General features: G+C 27.5%; 4 protein-coding genes across 13 annotated transcripts in view; 3 read left to right on the top strand and 1 right to left on the bottom strand.

Moving 5' to 3' along the window:
* The window catches only part of Hh (hedgehog signaling protein), a 38,042-nt gene extending 31,374 nt beyond the window's left edge, over positions 1–6,668 (top strand). Inside the window, exons 2-3 of the mRNA XM_074237955.1 lie at positions 3,548–3,809; positions 5,518–6,668. Of these exons, the coding sequence (XP_074094056.1) occupies positions 3,548–3,809; positions 5,518–6,290 (1,035 nt within the window). The 3' untranslated portion in view covers positions 6,291–6,668. The remainder of the gene's footprint in view (positions 1–3,547; positions 3,810–5,517) is intronic.
* Positions 6,669–9,811: 3,143 nt separating this feature from the next.
* On the top strand, positions 9,812–15,151 carry LOC141524365 (short transient receptor potential channel 4). Its single transcript, XM_074238194.1, has 10 exons — positions 9,812–10,104; positions 10,172–10,367; positions 10,815–10,991; positions 11,173–11,443; positions 12,164–12,269; positions 12,340–12,641; positions 13,100–13,351; positions 13,479–13,594; positions 13,673–13,831; positions 14,936–15,151. The coding sequence occupies exons 1-10, from the start codon at positions 9,812–9,814 to the stop codon at positions 15,104–15,106; spliced, it is 2,043 nt and encodes a 680-aa protein (XP_074094295.1). The 3' UTR covers positions 15,107–15,151.
* A 2,615-nt stretch (positions 15,152–17,766) lies between these two features.
* On the top strand, positions 17,767–24,056 carry LOC141524490 (uncharacterized). 9 transcript variants are annotated; one of them, XM_074238417.1, is made up of 6 exons: positions 17,767–18,519; positions 18,819–19,160; positions 21,905–22,027; positions 22,143–22,200; positions 22,326–22,500; positions 23,707–24,056. In XM_074238417.1, exon 6 carries the CDS (start codon positions 23,731–23,733, stop codon positions 23,998–24,000), a length of 270 nt encoding a protein of 89 aa, XP_074094518.1. In that variant the 5' UTR covers positions 17,767–18,519; positions 18,819–19,160; positions 21,905–22,027; positions 22,143–22,200; positions 22,326–22,500; positions 23,707–23,730; the 3' UTR covers positions 24,001–24,056. The 9 variants fall into 9 exon arrangements, with proteins under 9 accessions (XP_074094518.1, XP_074094519.1, XP_074094516.1 ...); XM_074238418.1 differs by having other exon boundaries at positions 22,337–22,500; XM_074238415.1 differs by having other exon boundaries at positions 21,905–22,200.
* Positions 24,051–26,294, bottom strand: Bigmax (helix-loop-helix-leucine zipper transcription factor bigmax). Of its 2 annotated transcripts, none has more exons than XM_074238409.1 (5): positions 26,025–26,294; positions 25,525–25,674; positions 24,709–25,085; positions 24,517–24,630; positions 24,051–24,407 (listed from the first exon to the last, which is right to left on the bottom strand). In XM_074238409.1, exons 1-5 carry the CDS (start codon positions 26,056–26,058, stop codon positions 24,351–24,353), a joined length of 732 nt encoding a protein of 243 aa, XP_074094510.1. In that variant the 5' UTR covers positions 26,059–26,294; the 3' UTR covers positions 24,051–24,350. The 2 variants fall into 2 exon arrangements, with proteins under 2 accessions (XP_074094510.1, XP_074094509.1); XM_074238408.1 differs by having other exon boundaries at positions 24,709–25,088; positions 26,025–26,283.
* Between the last annotated feature and the right edge of the window lie 121 nt (positions 26,295–26,415).

A 26,415-nucleotide genomic window follows, 5' to 3' on the forward strand; every position in this document is an offset into this window, starting at 1 on the left:
TAGGAATTTCTTTGCCTTAACTCAAGCAGAAAAATTCTTGAGTAAAAAATTTTTTAGCGTGAAATAAATAAAAAAACAAAAAATTGTTAAATTATCTTAAAAATCTGTAATAACTTTTGACTCTGATTTAAAAGTGACTGAACGAACATAAAAATAGTATGGAGTGAATGAAATAAAAGCTAGCCGAAAGAAGAAAATATTTGAGGATTTAAAAAGATCCAAATATTTTAGTGAAAGACCAGATACCTTAAAAGTGAAACGATTAGCCTCTGACAGTACACTAAAAGATCGGAGTCTTTTGAAGCATTACTGTCCCATAGATCACCTACAAATTTATATCTTTCTACGAATATTTGTATTTAAATTTTAATAGTAAAAAAATCACCGCCAAAGTCAACTCTCAAGATTGTCATTTTTTAACAAACACATGTGTATTTTTTGGCCCGACCACTAAAAATATATAAAACGCGACAGACGTCATAATAAATAATAAATAATAAATAACATTGTACATAATGTGAAGTGAGGATTTATTGATATTTAGTGATCGCGTGGGCGTAAATGTCGACCACTATTAAAATATTATGGACAATTATTATTAATCTGTGTCATATTTAATTTGCAGTGGTGGATTTTTCGGTCGAAATTCGGGTGATTAATTCGCTAAAATGGCACAAATAAATTATTCGAGCAAATATCTGCGGATAAAAGTTATTCATAGTCGGATTTTTTTGGTATAATATTAAATAAATAATAGGAAGAAGATCTGAGGATGGAGGATGGAGGATAGACGGTGAACAAGATAAAGGTCCAAGCATAATTCGGTTAAAGAATAAAAGAAGAGTGAAAGAATAGTGTAGCAGATACAAACGAAAACAAATTTAAACTCTGGGAGTTTGCTCTGGGGTTTCTTTTAGTCTTTGGAAGTTCGTATTGCACCCGATGGGGTTCCATGTTCGCACAGCGGGTCTCCGTAATGCCCCTCCCTGATTTTAACATCTATTTACAAACATTTTGTCCGTGAGCTGGACAACAATCTTATTCCACTCTATATATACAAATATTAATACACGGACACTGACAATGACCGACAATAAAAAATTACCCAGCGCCGCTCGGTATCATAGAAAACACATTCTAAAGATCATCTTCCTAAATACTTGTTAGTACTTTTTTAATTGTTTTTACTTTTTTCTTCCTTGTTCTATTCAGATTTTCTAACTAATTTTATTTATTTTTCAATATTTTGTTAAATAATTATTATTATTAACTTTTCAATTTTAAATCAAAAAAATGTCACATGATTTTATTAAAAATTTTAATTTCAAAATTATTCAGAGAAATTTTAATTTAGTTAAATATTTTGACTTTTGAAAATCCTGTTTTAAAAATTGGAGTTCAAAAAATGCCTCTTAAATTTTTTACATCAATATTTTCTCAAAAATTTAAATTCTAAAATCACTTCATAAGATTATGGGGTTAAATTTTAATTTAAGTATTACAATTTATATTATTATTGTCAATTTCCGACTTTTAATCATTTTTTTTTTTTTAAATATTGAATATCAAAAAAATGTCTTTAATAATTTTTTGTATTTCGAATATTTTCTTAAAAATTTTAATTCCAAAATTATTCAGTAAAATTATAAAAATAAATAATGAATTTGTTAAATACAATACTTAAAATTTTAATTATCAAATTTTGAGTTTCAATAATCCTATCTAAAAATTTTTAGTATTTTCAAAATTTTCCTCAGAATTTAAAAATCATTTTACAAAATCATACGCAAGTTATTCCTTGTCTTTGTTGATGTACCGAATCACAATTTCAATTTCCAAGAAAATATCCCCGAATTGAAAAAAAAAATTTTTTTTTAATTTACTCAGGAAGTCTATATGATAGATTATTTCCTTTGAAAAATTTCTCCAAGAATACAAAGATCTATTCGAAAGTACAAATTGAATCAAAGTTCAATAAAAATGCAAGTCACGAAAAAAAAAATGTAAAATCTGTGAAATATAATAAAAATTAGTGCATTGACAGTAACGGAGCGTAAAAGCCATCCAAAGCTGTAGCAAATACCAGGACGAGTAATAATATAAATACAGGACATACAATAGATTTCCGAACCGAAATAAAAGTCAACGAGTTTTTCCATTGACTGTTGGCTTTCGCACCGAATAGTTTTTTCCCCGATAGTTTTTTTATTTATTTTATTCTAGAAAAAAAAAATCACACACGGCCCGTGCGTCTGAAAGTCTTCAGCCGAGCATCAGTTTTGACATTATGAATAAGTTTGAGCAAAAAAACTCACACCCTCATCTCTTTTACTGTTCTCGTTTCGGTTTCGGTTTCGGTTTAGTTCTTTGGGTGATCCCGAGGCTCATCCCAGGTAAAAGATCCAAAGTGACACGAAAGAAAAATATTTATACGATATTGTATAAAAGCCTTTTGGCTTTCTTCCATCTTGTATTTATACTCGTGTTTGCCCCCAATTCGGCATGGACTTTTGGTTCTTAATAATTCTCCTCAATACAAGCAGTCTCTCAATAACCGACCGCTAGACTGGACTAGTCATTTTTTCTTTCACGTCTTTAACATTTATACCTTTCATTCCTGTCAAACAAACGGTCAAAACAACCATTTATTTTTCATTCTTAAACGCTTTAACTATTTACCTCATGCCTTATGCTTACACTTTTTTCCTTTCTTCGCTCGACACTTTGTTTTATCTTAGAAATCATGACCACAAATCGCATTATATTAACAATCCTTTTTAATACTTATCACAAACAGCGCTCGGAAGTTTTTGATTTGTACTAAGTAGGATTTTAAACTTTTTTTTTTTTTTATAAAATTTTTAATCCTTGTTGATTTTTTTTTTTAACTTTTAACTTGGGACACTCTCGATTTGTGTGTCAAAATTTTGTACAAAAAAAAATTAGTTCAAAAATTTTTAACTTAAAATAAATCAAAAATAATGAATTTATTCTACTCAAAATTTTTTATCTCTGTCAATTTTCATATTAAAAAATTATTGTATAAATTTTTTATTTGTTATTGATTTCATACCAAATTTGATCAAAACAACTATTGGATTCTTTTTATTTGCTCCAAAAATTATTGAGTCAATAAGTAAAAATTCAAATTTTTAATAAAAAAAATTAAAAAATGATAAATTTTTTATTCAATAAAAATGTAAAAATTTTTCAATTTTTACTTAAAAAAAAAAACTAGTTTTTTATATTTAAATTATTTAAATAGTATTGATTACATGCAAAAATTTTTATTATAATTTTTAAGACTAACTTTGATCAAAATACTCAATTTTTTTACATGTGTAAATTTTTTAAAACAAAAAATAAAAGCTCAAACTTAAAATTTTTCGGCAATTTCAAAAAGCTTAAAATTAATAAATTTTTTACTTAAAATAATTTCTTGAAACATTTAGAACTTAAATTTGCTTAAAAAATTCATATGAAAAAAATATGAATTACTTGTAATAAAAAAAAAATCCTAATATCACTTAAAAAATTTATTTTCCAGAGATGTAAAGAGAGACTGAATACATTAGCAATATCTGTAATGAATCAATGGCCAGGAGTAAAATTACGCGTCACTGAAGGGTGGGATGAGGAAGGAAAACACGCAACAGATTCGCTTCACTACGAAGGACGAGCCGTTGATGTAACGACAAGTGATCGAGATCGTTCCAAGTATGGAATGCTTGCAAGGCTCGCTTTTGAAGCTGGCTTCGACTGGGTCTACTACGAATCCCGATCTCACATCCACTGTTCCGTTAAATCAGGTAAGTGCTTTTCCAAAAATAACTTTTTTTTTAAAGTGTTAAGTAAAGGAAGAGAGAAAAGGTGAAAATAAGAAGCAGAAAGCTTAAGCCAGGAGTCAGAGTATGTATACACACATATGTATATATCTTACATGGATATATGGAAGAATATAGTCGGCGCCGGGCATAAAATCTTTGATTTACTCGAAAGCGGAAGGTTCTGAAGTAAAACGACGCGTTAATATGTTTTTTTAAAAAGAATATATTTAAGAACTTTTCAAGCGGTTGTATTGATGACACTGCCGCGTGTAATATATCGTCGGATATGAGGATGCCCAATGAGAATAAGAATAAGAATGTTATTTTAGAAAGAAAAAAAAAAAAATAAAAATAAAATAGAAAAAATTCAGAGATAGTATAATGTTAAATTAAACGAGAGATAAGAAAAACTTAGGAGCTAAATTTATAGAAGTTTTCGTTTTAAATTTATTGTTTATCGGTCATAAATAAAATAAAATTAATTTCTTAAACTGTTACTGTTTTTACAAGCTCGATACGAGTCAACAGGCATTCTAATTGATTGCATTAAAAATATTTTATTGATAAGAATTTAGAGTTGAGAAATCTTACAAATATTATGTTTATTATTTTTATTTTATCAATGCTCGCTTTTATTGATAATAAAAATTTACAATTAAGTAAATTGCCTGATTTAAATTCAACTGTTTATTTTATTAAACAAAAAGTCATTCGTAATGTAAGATAAATATTTCGATTTCAATAGTAAGGGGATTCCCCTTTGAATTTTACACCGAATAAATCGATAAAACAAATATAAAATTGATTTGAAAAATTTTATTGGCAGCAGCAATTTTGTTTAAATTTTTTTGTTTTATGGTCGGAAATTTTCCGTGGAAGGTTAAATAGTTGTCTTCTTTAACCACGCTATCGCGGGTAGTCTTCTTCTATTGTCAAGCTTACAATTCAAGGCTCCAAGGATAATCTAGACTTATATTGCTCTAAATATTTTTGCATTTTATTATTTTTATTTATTATTTAAATAATTCTGATTGTAAACACATTAATCTAATCTACTTAAGTAGAATTACAAAACTTATTTATTATAATAATTAAAATAATTTAATTGCTTGTTTGCAAAACCCCATTAAGGTAACTAGTTTTTTCTGGAAAAACGAATAAAGAGATTATAAAAATTAGACTGCAGAATTTTTGTAAGCTTATTGTAAAAGAAGAAAGATAAATTTTAGATTGAAAAAAATAAAAAGTACTCAGAAAAAAAAGAAGGTTAATTTTTTCGCTGAAGAAAATACTAAGGAAGACTAAAAATTTCTTGAATTAAGTCAAAATTTCTTCTTCAATTTTTTTTTTTACAATAAAATAAATTTTTACAGTAGAAACTTGAGTTTCAAGATAAAAAAAAAAAATAGCAACATTTTTCCGCTGTAACTCGTGAAATCCTTTCAACTAAATCAATACAAATGTTAGTAGTTTATTCCGCTCAATTCGTTCCTCTAAGCCCTGGAAGCTTCTACGACAATTTTCTGGATGAGAAATGAGACTTTTATCTCTTTCATTGATATCTTGAATTAATGATCCTTCTCTAAATCCAGAGGAGTTTAATCTTAAAAAAATGTCAATAATTACTTCGTAAAATAATTTATCTCTCTGAAAGCAAATAATAATAAAAATAATCATTATTTTCCAACAGAATCATCATCAGTAGGAAAATCAGGAGGTTGTTTCCCCGGAAAAAGTCTAATCCGAACATCAGACGGCAGCCAAAAAGCGCTGTCAGAGCTGAAAGTGGGCGAGAAAGTAGCAGCCTTGGACTCTCGCGGCAACGTTGTCTACAGCGAGGTCCTGGCATTTATGGACCGCCAGCCAATGGAGAAGCGACAGTTTATCAAGCTTACAACAGCATCCGGGAAACATTTGACCCTTACACCCGCGCATTTGGTACCGGTCCAGCAGAGTGATAAGGAGACAGTGACTTTTGCCGCTCGGGTTAAAATTGGCGACCGTATCTTGATCCAGGATTCTGTTCCATCAATTTTATCTTCTTCTTCTTCTGCAGAAGAGCTCAGATTACGCTGGGACTCGGTAATTGAAGCAAAACTAATCCTTGACAGCGGAGTGTACGCTCCACTCACCAGCGAAGGAACTATCTTGATAGACGATGTTGTCGCTTCTTGCTACGCAGTCGTTGACAGCCAAACTGTCGCCCACTATGCCTTCATGCCCTTCAGAGTCTTCCATTACATCCAATCATCCTTGGAGAACATTTACAGCTTCTTTGTGCCCAGTTATAATTCATTTTCTGAAGTTCCGGAGAAGAAACTCGAAGAAGACCAAGATTTGGCTACCAACGAGATCCACGACCGGAAAATCGAGGACTCTGATGAACCCCAAGGTGTTCATTGGTACCCGTCTTTCCTTTACAAAATTTCTGCATACATCCTGCCGTCTTCAATGATATACTAATTTTAAATTACCTTATCTTTGATTCGGCAAGGTCACGACAATTTATTTAATTAAAAAAATTCATTATGTCAAAGATGTAATGCTTAATTTAAATCAATCAGTAAAATATGAAAATAAATAAATAAAAAAAAAATACAATGAATTTTATAAATATTTATATATAAATATGAATTATTATTATTAATTATTTTATAACTATTTATAAACAAAACAAATTTATATTCTTATAATTAAGTCGTAGAGAAATAATGGCCAGTCTCAGTCGCATTTTTTTAATTATTAATTAATTTACGTACTTATGCGTATTTGTAAATAATAATCGATCGCTTTTATAATTATTTTAGATTTTTTGGAAAACCCAAAAATAAAAAAAAAAAATATTTATCAGTTAATCAACTGTACTATATTTTTATTTTATTATTATAATTATTATTATTAATATTATTATTATTGTAATTGTTAAGTTAATTATTAAAAAATAAAGACTAGATTTTTTGCTTTTTACTTTTTGTAAAGCTTAAGTTATAACATTATTTTATTATTATTTTTTTTATTAATAATATTATTATTATATTTTTATCGAATTATATCGTAAAATGATTGTACGTAGTAAAAGTCATAAATTATGTATATATTGAAGGATGAAATACATTCAATGCTAAATTAATAAATTGTTGTTATTTTTCATTAGATTTAATTAGCTTTAGTAATGATAAAAATTAAGGTAAAAATTTTTTATTCAATTACGAAATTTTAAACAATTATAATTTATTATTCTGGAAGAGTTTTAAGTTCTATTTCCGAAGTTTTGACTAAAATAAATTTTTAAGAATAATATACACTTTTTTTTTTTTTTTTTTTTCCAAAAAATTATTCAGAATTGTTTAAACTTTCATCTTTATGAAGAAAGATAATTAATTTAAGAAAATTTTTTATAAAAATATTATTTCAAATTTACAGTTTTTTTTTTTTTTTTTTTTTTTTTTTAAAGAAACAAATAAGTGAAAAGAAAATATTTTTAAAAAATTGCATTCAAAGTTAAAAAAAATTTTTTTTTTCAATTTTCTGCATAAAATTTATTTCTTCGCTAAAATTAAAAATTATGATTATTAATTTAATAATTAGGAACCAAAGATAGTTACTAATAAATTAATTTAATAGTGACTATTAAATTAATAAATAAAGTAAGATCATTAACAATTAAAAATGAAGAAATACATCAAATGCCTTTAATACAAAAATTAGCATATATTATAATTGCCGGAAATTTTTTCTCCAAATAAATTTCCATCTGATTAGTTCGTTCTCTGCGTCCTGAATTTGTATCATCATAATAATTATTTTTGTTTGTAACCTCTTTTGTTTATAATTTATTGTTATGTCAAATGGGATACAGTTGGTTACGTTTGATTGAATATTTATAAGTTATTTTATTTTATTTTATTGTGAATTTACTTGGTTAGATTTGAGGACGCGATTGGGACAATTGTTTGTTATTGAAGCTAAGTGAGGGATGTTCTTGAGACGTGAGAGGAAATGAGAGTAGAATGGAAGAAACTGAGGCGCCAGACGCTTCCTCCGAAGATGAACTTGACAAAGTTAAGGTTATTGTGCTTGAAACTTTTTAGATTACAGATAGTTTTAAGGTTTTGCTTCTTTTCAAAGGAAATTTAACTTTGTTCTCTTCCGGCAGAGCCAAGGAGTTGTTTTACCGCAACTTACCAGTGTTGAGAAGTATTTCTTTGACTTTGTTGCCAATGGGAATCTGACCTGTGTTAAAAAGTTTCTAGAAGTTAATCCACATTTTAAAATTAATGCTGTTAACTATCAGGTATTTTCAATGAGCTATTTACAGCAAAAATTTTAATTTAGCCTCTACGACTACTTATAACTATAATAATAATAATAATTATGATAATAATATTAGCTTGTGTAATGAATATTCTATGATTATATCTTTTTAAAATAAATTATTCAATTAATTTCCATAGTAGGAACAATGGTCGGGTTTGTAATACACAACTGGACGATTTAAAATTTTTTTGGTCTTTTAAAATTTCATGATTTTAATCGACGAAAAAATTTTTTAAAGCTTCTTATAAATCACACGATAAATCTATCCAAGACACAAAATTATTGTTAATTTGTTAACACAATTTACTATAATTATTTTCAAACGTCAACGTGCGTTAAATTACTACAAAAATGTTGATAAAACTAACTTTTAATTAAAATTAGGCTCTGAAATTTGTGTTAAAACAAAAATTATAAAATCTAGACATAGACTATGTTAAATATTAGCCATAATACTAGAATTACTAACTACCAAAAATATTACAACAGTGTAAAAATTAAAAGGCTATTCTGAATATATAAAAAACAAATAATTCCTCGCGTTTAAATAATGACCTGACTTTATTTTGGAATTTAGTCGGCGACTTTAATAAAATTATTCGATGATAAATTTGATGAATTACAACCTCTAAAGTGTAACTTTGTGGTGAATTGAAAAGTTTAAATTCGACAATAGAATTTATATTTTATCTATTGCCTAAAATGTTTAATACCGAAAATAAAACCCTAAAAGTATATATCCGGTGATAAATCAGAACCTAACAAGACAATAATTTGAAAACTATCACACAAAAAAAAAAGTCTAATTCATCCTGATGAGACCTGAAAAAACCGGCATCGGGTCTCTCTGATGCATCATAAAAACATAATATTTAGTAAACATATCTAATAATCTCCAGCAGTACAAGTTGAGATATAGATCGAGATCCAGATGTAAGGTATATCCTCGATCCTGTAAGGTAAGGGCATGAATGACTCGGAGAAAGAATGAAACGCGTGCGGTAAAGTGACGAGGCACATTAAATTAGCCTTATTCAGGATCAAATGTTCCTAATATAATAAAAAAAGGCAATTGACGCAACCAGTACAGCAACATAACGCCATAACAGTGTAAGAGTCAGATCCATACCAGAGGAGCGGCGTTTATTGAAAAGAGCGGCTTTTCCGAGGATTCTTTAAGTGGCCTATAAACTACCGATGCCTTCACAACGGGGGTTATTCCGTTACCTACATTTTTGATGTTATTCGCCTTCTGTCACTTGGTCTTTTTCTTATATTACTATACAGAGTATAATACTACCGTCTATTGTCAACTCTCAGTGTTGAGGATGTAACAGACTCCAAGGTTCTCAATAAAAAACATGGCGTCAACTTCTTTGTCGGTTCTCGGGCCGACAGCTTCACAAATCCCGCTTTCTTCCCTCTCTCTTTCATCCCAAAATTCACTTACAACTATGAAATTTCTTTTCTCACTCCCTCGAGCCTTTCTCACGCCTTCCACAATCCAATATCAGCTCCTAAATTCCCATTTATTAATTTTACTGTCACATCAACCTATAACTTACGCTAACGCTTACTTTTAGCTGATGTGACGCATTTTCATCTCAAATTTATGCCTGCAGAACCTCTCAGCCCTTCATATAGCCGTGTTAGAACGCGACGTACAAATGCTGGAACTGCTGCTTTCGGTTCCGAACGTCGACTGCAGTGACACCGCCCTTCACGCGATCCGAGATAACCAACAGCAAATGGCGGTGATGATTCTCAACAAAATGGAGGAGCAACGTCCTCACTCGGAGTTTGCTGGAGCTGTCGATAGTTCGGAATTTTTGGACGAAACTACACCTATGGATGTTGCTGCGGCATACGGACATTTTGACATGATTAAATTGCTTGCTGATAGAGGACATTCAATCACGAAACCTCATCCGCCTGATTGCTACTGCCGAGAAATTTGCAAGTAATTCAATTGTTTTACTTTAGAGATTTTTCCTTGGAACTTTTTTGTGAATTTTATTTTATTTCAGGCGTCAGAGGGAAAATGAGGACCCGTTGGTACTTGACAAAAAAAGACTGGCTCGGTATCAAGCCTTCTCAAATCCTGCTTATATTTGTCATATTTCTTCGGACCCTATTCTCAAAGCCTTTCAACTTTCAACAGAACTTAGCAGAGCTGCTGTCGTGCAACGGGAATGGCACAAGTTTTACAAACAACTATCGCAGGTTTTTTTGTAAAAATTCTTGTTTTTTATCACAGGAGAAAATTCCTTAAAACGATGAAATAATTATAGAATTTTGACATTATTTTATTTGTACAAAAACAATTTTTTTTTTTTACAAAATAGCGAGTTTGTAAATTTTTTTTTAACTGGTAAAAAAATCTGAAAAGCGGTTGACTGATGGTCCGTTCCTGGAACTTTCCGCTTTTTTTGACCGTGAAACGCTCGAAAATTCTCCAATTGGTTGACTTTTGAGTTCTTTGATTTAAAAAAAAAATTTTTAAGCCAAAAAAATCATTTTCTTTTTCATTCAAAGCAACAATATTTTTCAAAATGATTTTTAAAAATTTTTCCTCTTAATAAATTCTTAATAAGTTAAATTTTTGAAAAAAATTAAATTTTTTTAAAGTATCCAAAATAATTTTCCCTTTCAAAACTATTAATTTGGTAGGACGTGACAAGGTTTGGAGCGGAGCTAATTGGCTGCGCGAGAAAGGCGGATGAAGTAGAATATGTTTTGAAAAGAAAAGCTGGGATGGTTTTTTCCATGAATTTCATTTTTCCACGATTACTTCTGGCGATTGAGTGCAAACAGAAGGCTTTCGTAGCCCATCCTAATGTTCAACAGGTATTATTATCATTATTTATATTATTATTATTATTATTATTATTATTATTATTATTATTATTATTATTATTATTATTATTATTATTATTATTATTATTATTATTATTATCATAGGGTTTAGGTTAACTTTATTTTGGAAAATTCGTTTCACAGTTTATTTATTTTTTACTTTATCCACGAGGTAATTGAAAATAAATGGATCGGAGAATGGTACGGGTGGACGAAAAAATCCCGGACTGCCAAAATAGCGACCGTTTTTTGGAGGATACCCACCTTTTGGTTTATGGCGCTCTGGGTTTGGCTTGCTCCAGGCTCAAAACGCGGCAGAAAGTGGCAGATTCCTGTTCATCGTTATATTTCAATTGTCGCGAGTTACTTGGTCTTCTTGACGATTTGCTTCCTGCAGTCGAATGTCAACAAAAAAAATCAGCTGCGTGGCCTACCGAATACTGGTAATTTATGTATTTATAAAGTCATGTAAATGAAATTAAAAAAAAAAATACCGCGAAATTTTAACCAAATTTTTCATTTTTCTTTCCTTCATCCACGTTCTAGTTGAAAGTCTTAACTACAGCACGTATTTTTTTTTTTTTTTTTTTCACTTCAAATAATCCTGCTACACAGAAAGAAAAAAAATCTTGAGTCAAGCGTAAATTTTCTTAAATCAAGAAAATCTTAAGGAAGACTGAAAATTTCTTAAATGAAGTTAAAATTTTTTAAGCCAAGAAAATTTTTTCTTGCTCCAAAATAACTTCAGTCTTCCTTATAATTTTCTTGGTTCAAGAAATTTTTTTTTTCTGTGTAGGAGTTCTGCGTCAACGCGGACGCATCTTTTTTCCGAGGACTCGTCGGAAATGACGTCACAATAGCATAGTTTTTAAAATTTTTTTTTTCAAAAATTTCAGCAATCCGTTATTAAATATGTATGTTTAAGATAGTAAAAAGTTTGAATTAAATATTTTATTTTTATATTAAAAAAAAAAAAATTGTTAAAAATAACCCATGTAACCCCTTAAGTAAACCTTTAATTTGCTTTATATATATCACAAACTTCCCCTTCCCCATTAATAAATAAAAAGGTTTCGCGCAGTTATCCCATCCATGAATTCTGTAATATATAAATGATTGATCAGAAAGTGTACTTTTTCGATGATTGATAAAATGTATTTCAGGATGCGAGGTGCCGCTAGTTATTTATGTGATATCGTTCATATGGGCTGCGATACGTCTATGTATGATTCATGGCCCCAGCAGATACTTTCGCTCCCGATGGAATTGGTAATAAAAGTCATAAAAGATATCATCCGGTGGGTGAAACAATAACTTTATCCGTTGATTAATTTTTTAGGTACGAAGTTGTAATGCTCATATTATTTATCATGACATTTATCTTCTGGATAGCTTCGGCTATAGATGTGAGACTTCACGACCAGAGAGATCTTGAGCGCAAATATTGGCACAAATATGATCCGACACTAGTTGCCGAGGGTACGCTATGTCTTGCTACAATAATGGCCTTTTTCAAACTTATTTTTCTTTGCCAACTTGATTATAATCTTGGACAACTTCAAGTAACACTTGGAAAAATGATACAAGATGCTACTAAATTTTTACTCCTTTTTTGTATTATCATATTTGCTTTTGCTGCAGGTAAATGATTATTTCAAGTATTAACAATTGTTTCACAAAAAAAAATTCAAAGATATTTTTTAAGACTATAAATGCCCTATTTTTTTATTCAAAATAATTTTTTTAATTAGTGGTATTAAAAATACTTGAATTAATAAAATAATTTATTATTTTTAAATTAATTTAAGCTTAAAAACATTTTAATGCAAATACACACTGAAAAAAAATTGATTTGATTTAATAAAAAAATTTTGTGTAAATTTTATTTTATTTAAATATTTTGTCTTGGTTTAAAACAATGAAACTCTTCAAAATTATTTTTTTCTTATCAATAAAATAATTTTATTCATATTAAATAATAAATATTATGAAGAACTAATTTTTATTTAAATAATAAATTAATTTTAAAAATTAATAAATTATCTTTTACTAAAATTTTTAACCAAAATCAAACTTACATTTAAAATTACTGCAAACAGGTCTAGCAAGACTCTATCAATACTATGACGGAATGGTCCAAGTAGACGATGAGTCAAAGATAAAAATTCAGCAAGTCTCATCCTTCGTCGACTTCTTATCCACCTTGAAAACACTTTTCTGGGCAATTTTCTGTATGAGCACTATCGAGTCCGCGGATGTCATAATCGAAAACCTTCCCGGCGAAAGTGATTCCGAGTCAATTATTAACGATCATGCTTTCACAGAAGGAATCGGATATTTTGCATTCGCGGGTAAGTAGAAAATAAGAAAATTATTTCTAGAGCTCAAAATTTTTCCTTTTTGTACAAGAAAAATTGATAAAAAAAATTCATTAAATAAATTTGATTTAATAAAGAAATTATAATCACTTTCTTCCAGGTTTCGAGTGTATTTCTGTGATAGTCGTCCTCAACATGTTGATCGCTTGCATGTCGAACACATTTACGGCAGTCACCCGTAACGTCGACGTCGAGTGGACATTTGCTCGCACAGAAGTAATAAAACTATACAGCATTTTAGAAGTTAATATACTTTTGGGATTTAATTTAACTTGCTAAAATAAAACTTTTTAGGTTTACGTCAATATCATGGCTCTGAACTCGTTACCACCCCCTTTCAATCTTCTCCCGACTTGTAGCGAGTATCGCACAATCGTCGAGTTCGTAAAACTTTTATTTCGTCCAACTAAAACCAAACGAGCTCGATGGAACTTCAAACATGGCTGTTATATTGTAAGTTTTTAGTTATTAATTTTTTTTTTTTTTTATTTATTAAATTTGTCTGCTGGAAATTCTTTTAAACTTTAAAAAGTATCTAATGATCGTGTAAAAGTGATTGAACCACTCAAGATTTTTTATTAAATTTTCAAGCTTTTTATATAGCTTAGAACAAAAATAATTCATAAAAATTTTTTTAATTTTGATAAAAATATTGTAAAAAATCTTCAATTGCTGATTAACACCCAAAATTTTATATAAAATTTTTAAATCAAGATATTAAATTTTTTTTTTGTAATTTATAGTAAAGAAAAAGTGATTTAACATTTTTTAAATTAATTTTTAAAAAATTTCAATTTCAAAAAAATACGAATTTTTTAAATTGTAAAATATTTATTTTATAATTTTATAAATGCTCTACAATGGAGAAAAAAAGGTAAATATTTACAAGTGAGATCAACCATTTTCAAAAAAAGTATATGAAAAACATCAAAAAAAGATAAAATTGAAATTTCATCCAAAAACATGAGAGCCAAAATTTTTTCCAACTTCTGAAGGCAAAAAAGCTATGGAAATCTTTATTTTTTTCTTTCGCGACATTTTTCATCATAAAAACAAGCAGAATAAAAAAAAACTTGAAAATATTAATTTTTGACCTCGTTATGGCCTAAAATTGGGTTGACCTCACTTGTAAAAAATTACCGAATAAAATTCTAACATTTAAAAAATTACCAAAATTTTTCTCTTAATTAATAGTAAAAAATATTAGACGTCTTTTGTCCCACAAAATCATAACTGGTCGCGGTTATTTATTTCATAAATTATTTATTTATTCACTTGCTGAATACAGCTGTCACAAGTAAAATAAAATACAACTGTCATCCACGAAATAAAATACAGCTGTCATGAAACAAAGTAGATAATGATCTGGCTTCTTTACAATATTAAAATTAAGCAAGAAAATTTTATGACAACCGTATCTGTATGATAATTACATACCCGATCTTTAGAATTCTAGAGCGGAGGTGTAAAAATGGATATTGTCTCTGATAAAGAAGATTTTGTCTAAACGACTTATGATATATATTATAAATGTTAATAATTTTTTTTTTTTATTAGGAAAATACTGCAGAGAACAACAATGAAAAATTTGGTGAAATAATGGGACTGCTAGTGATGCGTTATTTCCGTAAAAAACATGTAGAATCGGAAACGAACGAGATCCGGGGTCTCAGAAAAGATTTAAATGAGCTTAGGTACCTGCTGAAAGACGCTCTATCACCAACTTAAACTAAAAATGAAACAATATTAAGCCGTAAAAAGTAAAGAGTTAATTTTATTTATATTTTATTGTATAAATTTTTATTATTTTAATTTATATTTCATTTACCGTACGGTAATAAAAAGTGACCGTCTTAGACTCGAGGGAAATCAAAACGATAAACCGTGAATGGCAAAGTAGAATGCTAAATTATAACTTTAATATGAATATTATTTAAAAAAAAAAAAAAATAAATAAAATATTTATCTTAACTTTGGCTTTGACATTATTTCACGTGTAAATATTTGATTATTTATTCATTTGTAAGTCAAAAAATTGAATCAGTAGGTCAGTTATTAATTAGGGTAAATTAATACGCATGGTTCTAATTTTTTAAATCATTTATAAATATTAAACGCAGTCAAATATAAACAAATAAATTTATTAATTTTTATTGTTAGATTATTATTATTTGATTTAATATTTTCCCAAGTATTTAATCGCATTACGAAATAACTTTTGTCTTTGTTATGTTACATAATAAACAAACATGTGAATATTTTAAATCTGTTAGTTAATAAATGAGGTGTGTCTAAGATTCATTAATTACGCTCGTTTTAAATAAACAGACATCTTGTTTTACGATAATAATATTTTCAATTACATAATTAGTGTTTTTAAAAATGAGTTGCACAATATAATTTTTAATGCGACTAATTATTGCGTCATCGGTTGCGGTAAGAATTAATTGATTGTTTTGATTTCGGTAATTAATTCATTATTAGTTAAGTTTGAGTCGAATTTTTTTAAGGCGATTAATCACAAATTTACTTGTATAATAAATTAATTTATCAGAAGAAATATTAAGGATCATTTAAATGATTTATAATTGAACTATTACCACATTAAAATATTAAAAAATAAATTAATTAATTAAAAAGCTGAGAATTTTTCCTACAAAAAGCTATTTTTTGCAATTACAAAAAAAAAATTTTTTACGGCAAAAAAAATTAATTAAAAATTTTTTCAAAGATTAAAAAAATCATAAAAATTTAGTTCAATGTTCCAAAGTAAAATTTTTTAAAAAATATAATTAATATTTACAAAATTAGACTTGAGATAAATTATTTGAAGTATTCGTTAATAATTTTGAATATGAAACTTGTTTCAGCTAAATAAAAATTTATTTTAGTGATCTAAATTTTTCAAAAAAAAATTAATTATCTTACGATGAAGAATATATGAATTTTATTTTTTTTTATTAACTTAAACAAAACTTCCAACAGCAATAATTCAAATGAAATAATTTCTCAATAATTCAATAAATAACAGAGTTATTAAAATAAAAATGCCCGTATGGTCAAAAGTTCAACAAAGAAAATAGGGGAAACGACGTAACTGGATAAGAAGATCATAAACTTCAGTAGCTTGAGACCTCTGGATAATTTTCCCTATTTTCTCAACCTAGCGATCGTAAATTATCATCTTGATACCAGTACATTTACCCACCGCCCACTGTCCCAATGATCCTTTTTTATCAGAGAGACCGACATCTGTTGTCTGCAAACTAACAAGGTAAAAAATTTTCACCAAAAAATTACATCAGAAGAATTTGCGTTAATTAGTCATTTTTAATTAAAACTTTCACGTAACAGCGGAAAATTTCTACTGCACTAAAAAAAAAATAAATTTAATTCTAGAGAATTTTTTTTTATTATTATTTAAATAAAGGTAGGTATAAAAATAACTTTAAAAATTTCAATGCGGCCAACATTTATTGGAAAGATTTATGTAATAGAATTGGCGGCGCTAATTAATAAATTATTTGAATTATTGAAAGTATTTCGCGTAGAAAATCGATGAAGTTAATCAAGTTACCTGAAGAAATTTGACTTCCTCGGCTTTTCTCATCCTGACCCATTAAGGAGTCCCTAATACAATCAAGACTTAGGTTCTTCTTGATTTGAATAGAAAAATTCTTAAACTAAGAAATTTTTCTGGGCTTAAGTAAATTTTACTTGATTCAAGGCAATTAAACTCTTTAAAATTATTTTCTTGGTTCAAGAATTTTCATCTTGATTCAAGCTAAATTTTTTTCACATGTATTATGTTGCCCCAACAAAAATTTTTTGCCTGTAATTTTTACAAGATTAGAGAGGTCTCAAAATTCAAATTTCTACCGTAGATGCCGAGTGTTTGTATAAATTTTTTCCGTAAGGGAGCTTTCGCTTACAACAAAAGTACTTTTTATTTACGTATTTACGAACGCTATCCAATAAAAAATCCGTTAAAAAATTTCCTCTTTTGTCACACAGAAGAACTTGGAGCTTGAAATTTTTATTCACATTTTATATCGGAGTCATACAAAGGAATAACGAGTTTTAAATAAGTAGTGTGTAATATAAGTAGAAATGGATTTCTCTGGGAATAGAAATGCTACACAGAAGAAAGGGCTGAGGTGTAACGCAAATACCTACCCACACCAGAAGGGAGGAGAAAATACAAGCTCAAGCTCTTCTCCTCACTTGTACTTCTCGTAACTATAACCCAAGGGTTTTCTCCGAGGAGATGAAAGCGACGAGTTTCCGGCCGACGCGCACCACCTCCATCCTCTATTGCGGAAGGGGTTTGTGAGCAGTGCGATTTACTCTCATAGCACAGTCTCTTATTCAACCCGTAACGTGTTCATTACTTTTTTTACGGGAATTCTTTGTAGTTATTTCTTAATAAAATTTAACCCGAGTAATTTTTATTTACTTCGACTCTGTTTTTTTTTTATTAATTTTTAGAAAATTTACTGAGTTTATTTTTTTTTTCTTTTCAAATAAAATTGCATTGTAAAAAAAATAAATGAAGTTTTTGTTTCGTAACTATGCGAAGTGTGGACAGTACGTAAGGTAAAAGACCCAGTAATTGAAACTTGCAATTTTATTTTAATTAAAAAAAAAGTCAACTCCAATAAATTAATAAATATAATTTAATTTGTGAATTATAAATTTTAATAGAACATTTTTTTCTTTTAAATTCAAACAAAATTGCAAGTGTCAAACAACTAGGCCAGTGTCAGTGACTGGGTCTTTTACTTTATAAATAAGTTTTAAATGAAATTAGAGTGTTGAAAAAAAATTGATATTTTTTGTTTTTAATGTTTTATTTATTATTTTATGTATTTTTAGTGAATGAAATACTCTATAAAACAGGTCTGATTTTCGAAAATAACGAGCTTTTAAAATTTATAAATTAAAAAAATTTGTTTTTCCTAAATCTATAGCTGAAGCTGATTGATTTTGAAGACGCGATATCTCCAAAACAGCTTGACTTACGCAAATCTTTGATCAGACCCTTTTTTATAGAACTTTAAATTCCTTACAAACGCATGTCTTGATCGTCCCACTAAAACGACTTGTTGGCGAGTTACAAGATTCTAAAATTAAAAATAAAGGTACTTTTTAAGAAAATTATTTTTTTGAGTTGAAAAAAAAATTCTTGAACCAAAAAATTGTACTAAAAAGATAAAAAAATTAATTTGAATAAAGAAAATATTTTTTAAGGACTTAATGACTTGATTTTAGTAGAAAAATTTTTAAACAAAGAAATTTTTAGTAGTTGTAAATTTTGCTTAATTTAAAAATTTTTTAATGTTCTTCCAGAAAATTTCAATCCAAAAAATGAATTTTTGTAAAATACTCTATTGTGTACTTATATGTATGTGTATATGAGAATGTTTGTGTGTACATATAGATAAACAAGTATCGGACCGGCATACGGAGATCGGAGAAATGTTATTGAAATTGGAAAAAACTGTATAGAAATAGGAATCCTTTATAGATAAAAATAAAAATATCCATTGGTGGTGTAAAATATAATGCACATGTATGTACCTGTATGTGTATAAAATGTTACGAGCCCCTTGGATGTTCAGCAAAAAGTTTCAATTTCGCGGAGCTCACCGGTCAGTGTCTCATCGAGTTACCTAGAGGCGAATCGCTCTCGTGAGACGTGATTTGCTTTGACGAGATAAGAGATAACTATAAATATCATCGATGCCGGGGCTGCTTTTTTGGATTAAGGATATTCGTTAGGGTAAGTACCATCGAGATACTTGTTATGTATTTTTTACTTTTTTTAATTTTTTTACTGTTCACTGTGTTTTACAGCTCACTGGCAAGTGAGGGGTAGTAATTTGTAGGTGCATTAAATTCACTCACGGAGAAAACGAGGGAGTTTTTTTTCTACAACAGAGAAAGTGAAGCTTATAGAGCGGAAAAAAAGTTATTCGTTGATAAATTTTCTATCAATCTGGTGGAAAAATTTTTTTTAATTTATAAATTGTTTAATTTTTATTTTAATAATTATTTAGGATATTTTTTATAATAATTTTTAAGAAAATTTTTCAAATTTAAATTTAGTCGATTTTTAAATGTCTTAATTCTTGTAAATTTTTTTAATAATTAAATTATAGCTTCAGAATAATAATTAGATATTTAATCATTATTATCTTGAATTTAAGTGAAGTACGCACGAGTGATAATACGTAATCAACAAATATTTTTAATAAAAAAAAATGTATCCATAAATTTTTAGATTTATCATTATTTCAGTAAAACTTTTAGAAAATATCAACAAATAAATAAATAATGTTAATTTTTGCTATAAATAAAAAATAAAATTAATTATTTTAAAAGCAGTAGGATAAGAAGAGCAATATGAATTTAATACGTACTCAAATAATAAATATACACAATACATTCTTTGTATTTATTCATGTTAATTCTAAAGTATTACTCTGATTATTAATCTTAAATACTAAATTACTTTAAATTACTTGATTATTTTAAAGTGAACTGAAATTATTCCTAAAGTAAAATAATCCCTAAATGTTGCAATTATTTAAAATGTTTAATTAAATTCAAAATTATCATTTTTTGTTAAAATTTAAAATTTAAAAGAAAATATACTTTAATAATTTTTAACATATCAAAAAATGTAATCAAAATTTAATTCCAAAATTTTTAAACAAATTTTTGTTACAATAAATCAAAATTTATTAACTAGTCAACTTATTTTGAATTAATTTGGATAATTTTATTAAATTTATCGAATCTAATATTTTTTACAAATTCGTAATTAAGTCATTAATTTTTTCAATAAAAGAAAAAAAATTGTAATCGATATTTACGTCACAAAAATTTATAAAAGTTCAATATTTTAATCAAAATAGTCAAAAATATTTCCCAAAGCGAGAAATAATGTAAAATTATACACATATTTTATATTACGCTATGTATCATATTATATAGATGTATATATTTTCCCATCGGGTTTACTAGTACCGTTACAAAATCAAATTATCTAAACAATATCAATATCTAAAACTAATAAAACATTATTTTTCGCTCACGCAGGTCAACAGTTTTTCATAAAAGACTAGCATAAAATTTTTTTTTATTTATTCGCTTGATTTATATAGATATTATATTTCATTTTAATTAAAAGCGCCAAAGTATTTGCGTTTCAATAACAATATGAAGCCGATATTAATTGCCAATTATCATTTATCAATTATTAAAATTTCTGTTAGTTTAATATAATTTTACAAATGTGAATTTAATGATATAAAATAATTTTGTCAGTTTGATAAAGAAAAAAAAAAGTGAAAATTCATTAACACTAACTTAATTTTATATAATTTTAATGGACTCCCATAACGATGCGAAATAATTCATCAATTAAGATTGTCAAGTATAAATTATTCAGTAATCCAACCCGCACGAATTTACCAGCGTTAATAAGCAATTAAATTAAGCTACCGTGAATAGAAGCATAGATTTAAATAGATTCAATGCAAAGAGCTTTTACGTCCTCGTCAATCCTAACTGCTTTCAAACCAATTCGCATAAATGCCTGATAATAATTATCGCAAATTATCTCGAGGACGAAATAGTTGGTACAATTTGTAATCTGTTTCAACGCTCGATTAATTATTAATCTATAGAGTTTAAAATTGAAACAATTTATTTTGTAATTACTGTAGCTTTATGTTTTTTTTTTAAGTATTGGATTTCGGTCGTCAATATCACGAGTAAAGGCTTTACTTTAGGTAAAGTAAAATAGAGTTTTAAAGAGAGAGTATGGGCTTGGGAGAGACCAGAGAGCTCGAGATAGTACAGGATTTCAGCCACTCAAGATGGACGAGAGTCTATTTGATAATTATTGGCAAACTGGGTTCAAGCTCACGGGGAACTTGATAGTTCTTTAATTATCTACTGAACTTTTCAATTAATTTTATCATCTTTCTATCTAGATACTATTTTATTCAGTTCATGATTATTACTATTATTATCATTATCTATATTATTAAGAGAATAAAAAAAATTTTGTCTTCAGGATAGTCATATGATAAAATCGGTTTTTTTTTTAGTAAAATTTAGTGAGCATTCGAAAATGCTCTATCTTTAGATACATAAGTAAGAAATGACCTTATATCTTGTGAAATATTGACTTTTTAAAAGATATAAGCTCATCCTGATGTTACACTCATCAAGAGCTTTCATTTGAGTACCCACATCAATTTTTCATATATTTATATATTTATATATATATATGTATATATGAAAAATTGATGTGGGTACTCAAATGAAAGCTCTTGATGAGAGTAACATCGGAATGAGCTTATATCTTTAAAAAAGTCAATAATTAGGATAGTACAGTGTAATTTAAAAAAATTCATTAAAATTCTTAATAATTATTTTTTTAAATTTAAGCGTAAAATTTCATTTTAAAATATTGAAATAATAATAATGAAAAAATTTTTTTATCTGTTCAAGATTTCTGAATAAAGCAAGCAATCGGAGGAAATAAAAATGGTGCAAAGAAAATTCTCAGTTTGGACAATCGAATGATAATACGCCCGGGTGAATAATTTCACTTGCCCTTTCTCAGAGTATCACGTAAGCACGATAAAACTTTTTCCATACTCACAAGAGACTATTTTTGGATATATTATAACATTTTTCTCAACTTTTTTATGCTACACATTTATGTAAAAAAAAATATTTATTATAGTAAACAGTTGGAATGCTTTATATAAAATTTAATATTATTATTAAAGCAAATTCTTTAGGTAAGAAAATACAAAAAATAAATATTTAATCTTGTAATCGCCTATTCACTGGTATTCGGTGAATTTAATATCACATTAGCTATAAAAATAAAATAAGTAAAAACTCAAGTCTAATAACATTCAAGTTTATGACCAGAAAATAAAATGATTGAGTGAAGAAAAAAAAAAAAGGTAAAGCAAGGAAAAAATGATGGCAAGATAAAAACGGATTCGTGTAATGTCTCATTTTGAACGGCCAGAGGACACGCATTTCTTTTCAAGAAGAAGAAGAGTTCAAATAAATAAAAAAAGCACGTTGAGGTAATAACGATAAAATAAAAAATATATCCTATGAGTTATAGTTTATCCTGACTTTTTTTTATCGAATAATAAAGACGAAAACATTGACGACAAGTAAAAAGTCACCGTCACCAACAGACGAGAATAAATATAAAATAAAGTAGATCCACATACTATTTTCTACTAGCGTAATTTATTTTTCACAGTCTCATTTGTTCCTTTCATTTTATTTTGATTGGACAATTTTTACTTTTTACTCTTTACTTTTCTCGACAAATTTATAAATGAGAAAAACATAATCTCGTTTAAAGTCAATCAAAATAATTAAAGGGATTGCGTAATGTTTTTTTTTCATTCAATGGTATTATTAATGTTTGTAATTATTTATGTATAAAAAAAGAGAGGATGAAAATAAAAGATAAATATAGTGGGATGGGGTACGATAGGATAGGATGAATCTAGGTCATATAAAATTTTAAAGGGATTTTATACGAATGAAAGAGTACAATCCTTGTATTCAGTAAATATAATTTTAAGAGTTTACTCGTATTTATGAATTACGTAAGCTCCATCAACTTCTTGGTTCATTAATTTTATGGTGTAATATTTAAATAAATTATAAGCTTGGTTATTGTTCTTTCATAATTAATTCTTAATAATCTTAATGAGTTTTTAATTGTTTTTTCTTAAAAAGTTTTTCAATTGAATAATATGAAAATATAAAAGTGCCTTTTAACTTTATTAATAAGTTTTTTTGTTGAAATTCAAAAATCAAAAAAAATTTTATTAATATAAAATATTATCTAGTGATTAATTGAAGGAATTGTCAAAAAATATATTTTTAATAAAATTACGGCTTCATAGAAACATTTTTAATTTTCAATGAAAATTTTTGATTTTAATTGTTTAGGGAGATTTAAAATATTTATAGAAGTATTAATTTTTGGGTAAATTATTGAAAAATATAATCAATAAAATTATGTGAAAAATTAGAAACTGACTTTATTAGCCATTTTTAATAAATCTTTCTCACTGACTTTGAAAAGAAGATACTTAACTTTGAAAATACTTTTCCGATTGACAAAAAAAAATTTAACTTGATAAAAGAAAAATTCTCGAATCAAGTAAAATTTAAATTTAGGTAGTTGTCGTGGTTAACTACTAATAAATACTACATTTATCAAGCAAAACTACAAACCACTAACCTTGAACTCTAATTATTTCCAGGAAATCATTTAAAAAATAATAACAATGGACGAAGAGTTATCAATTTCACTGGTAATAATCCTTATAATCGGTGGATTAATGATAACAGCCTTACTAACTTGCTACGCGTGTATATTCCGCGACCTGTGTTGCCAAAGGGTAGATCGCGCTAAGCGACGTCGCGTATGCAGAAGTCCAGGAGGTTCTGGAGAACTTGGACAAAACCGACACGACATGATTCACATGAACAATATGATTCAGCTGAACGATATCACCCAAGGCGAAAGCATGCCTACGGAGACTGAAAACATCTGATACTTTCCAAGCTATTTATAAATAAAACTGTACTGAAATAATAAATCAAATTATTAACAATATTAAAACTATATATATTTATATAGATATAGATATATTTTTTGTACATAAATACACTTAATTGTTTCCCAATTTAGTTCAATAGTTAAATATTATAATTGACTTGTTCTTATTTCTAACGGCGTAAATTCCGCACCCTGATAGTTATTTAATCATCACTATGATATTTTTATTGGTAACTTTTATTCCAACCACTAAGGCAATTATTTGATTGATTAATTAATTAATTAAAAAATTAATTAATTTTGGAAGATTAATAATAAAAGTAAGTGTATGATTTCAGTAAACGACTAGCTAACTCGGTTGTGCAATTGTTGGAGTACTGAACGCACAACTTCATGTAATGTCTGAAAAAAAATTTTTTTTTAAATTTTTTTAAATCAATTTATCAATAATCAATAAAACGATAAAAAATAAATTATTTTAAATTAATAAAAAAAAAAAAAAAAAAATTACTTGGGGTTTGCAGTGCTCCTCTAACCAACTGAAGACAGAACCCGATAATTCATTAAAGTTAGCGACTGAAATGTGATTAAAGCTTTGGAATAATTGATCCATTATACTCTGAAACTAATTACAGACCGTTAATTAAGTGAATTTTATATTAAATCTCTTGATGTTAAATTAATATTCAATTAATGTCCTTACAACTTGGAACTTAGTTTCATCAGACACTCGCATCTCGGTGTGGTTCGGCTGGGTCTGATGAGCTTTGACTATCTGCTCGTAATTAGCCTCCATGATACGTAAAGCCAGAACCTCTTTGCGCAGCGCATTGCGTTCCTCTTCCTGCTTCTTTTTTTGCTGTAGCAGAAATTGAATGTAGTCGATAGACTTCTGCAACACTGTCGCTTTGGAAAGCTTGTAGCCGGACGAGTCTGAATGTTGGCATGATGGAACCAAGTCTTGAAGGGAGTCGTACCCTTTTTTTATTGCATCACGTCGTTTCTGCTCGGCTTGAGTGTGAGCTTCTCGGCGACGCTCTTTGTAGCTTATTGTCGAGTTTTTGTTATCGCTGTCTTCATCTTCTGAAATTAATTTTGATATTAATTCAAAAATTTTAATCTAATCTTAATTATTTATATGAAATATAAAATTTAATCATCAATTAGTTCTTTTCAATTTAAAATTTTTTAATGAAAATTAACTCAGCTGATAGTTGATAATTTTAAGAATTTTTGTAACAAATAAATTATAGCAAAAAAAAATTTATAAACAAAATTGATATTTAGAAATTTTAAAAAACTACAAATTCAATTTTTAAAAATAATTTTTTGGAGCAAATTTATTTGTTAAAAAAAAAAAATTAAAAAATTGTCAAGTGACAGCTAACTTTAATGTCATAATTTTCTAAAGTTTTGATAATTCGAAATGTTGTCGATCTGACTTAACTGGTTGACCGCAACCCTTGAAAGTTTTTAAATTTATCTGAGAATTTAAAATAAGTGATGATTTGATATTTACCAGTATTATGTGCTGATGACGACGGTGTGTGTAATGAACCAGTACTATTACATCTTGAAAAAACATATCGTTCTGTTGGACTTGATGGTTCCAATTTCATATCACTGTCGGAACCATTTCCACCATTTGTCAAACTCTTCATTGTTCCTTCTGAAAGAATTTTTTTATTTTAGTACCTTATCATACGAATAAAAATTTTTTTATTTTTAATGATACTGAAATCAACAAAAATATGACAATTTTAAGATTTTTTATTGTTAAGTAGATTACAATGAAAATTAAAAAAAATTCCACTTGTAAAAAATTGTAAAAAAATATGAATAAACTTTTTTTAAAAATATTGTCATAATTATTTAAGTAAAACCTAAAAATCGTCAAATGTCAGCTAATTTTATAAATGTGATTTTTCCATTTATTTTTTAAATTAAAAAAAAAAAAAAAAAAAAAAACAATGTAATTTTCCATTAGATTAGAAAAATAACCTAAAAAAAAATACTTACGGATCTCGTGCGTTTCTTTTATACCATCGGCCATAATTAATAATTTAACAATTAATAATATATTATTAATTAATTATCAAAATCACTGAAAAATATTTGCACAGTTAAAAAAACGGAAGAAGATGAAAACAAACAAAGGAAATGAAGGAACTAAAACGTTCATAAAAACATTGATCGCGACAATTATCTCGGAGTTAATTAAGACGGATTACATCAAGGACATTGTCTAGAAAGTAAATAAATAGTAATGGTTGTGATAAAGTTAATCACATATGTCACGAGTATTTTCAGTAATTATTATGATTATAAAAATAAAATATAAGTTTCGCAAGACCTAACGGGGCCATTTTACTTGGTGTGGTTTTTTAAAAATTAGAATTAGAAAGTGTAA

Source organism: Cotesia typhae, unplaced genomic scaffold, assembly GCF_013202065.1.
Source record: "Cotesia typhae breed Kobodo isofemale line unplaced genomic scaffold, CoteBio_Ctyphae contig_22, whole genome shotgun sequence".
Lineage (NCBI taxonomy): Eukaryota > Metazoa > Arthropoda > Insecta > Hymenoptera > Braconidae > Cotesia > Cotesia typhae.

Excerpts from the sequence above, each read along its gene's own strand:
- LOC141524490 (XM_074238415.1), top strand. The coding sequence starts at position 23,731 with ATGGACGAAGAGTTATCAATTTCACTGGTAATAATCCTTATAATCGGT.
- Bigmax (XM_074238408.1), bottom strand. The coding sequence starts at position 26,058 with ATGGCCGATGGTATAAAAGAAACGCACGAGATCC. Across the intron at positions 25,675-26,024 it reads AAAAGAAACGCACGAGATCC|AAGGAACAATGAAGAGTTTG; the intron begins GTAAGTATTTTT and ends AAATTCTTTCAG. Across the intron at positions 24,631-24,708 it reads ATGAAACTAAGTTCCAAGTT|TTTCAGAGTATAATGGATCA; the intron begins GTAAGGACATTA and ends GTCTGTAATTAG.
- LOC141524365 (XM_074238194.1), top strand. The coding sequence starts at position 9,812 with ATGCTGGAACTGCTGCTTTCGGTTCCGAACGTCGACTGCAGTGACACC. Across the intron at positions 11,444-12,163 it reads GCGTGGCCTACCGAATACTG|GATGCGAGGTGCCGCTAGTT; the intron begins GTAATTTATGTA and ends AATGTATTTCAG. Across the intron at positions 12,642-13,099 it reads CATATTTGCTTTTGCTGCAG|GTCTAGCAAGACTCTATCAA; the intron begins GTAAATGATTAT and ends TACTGCAAACAG.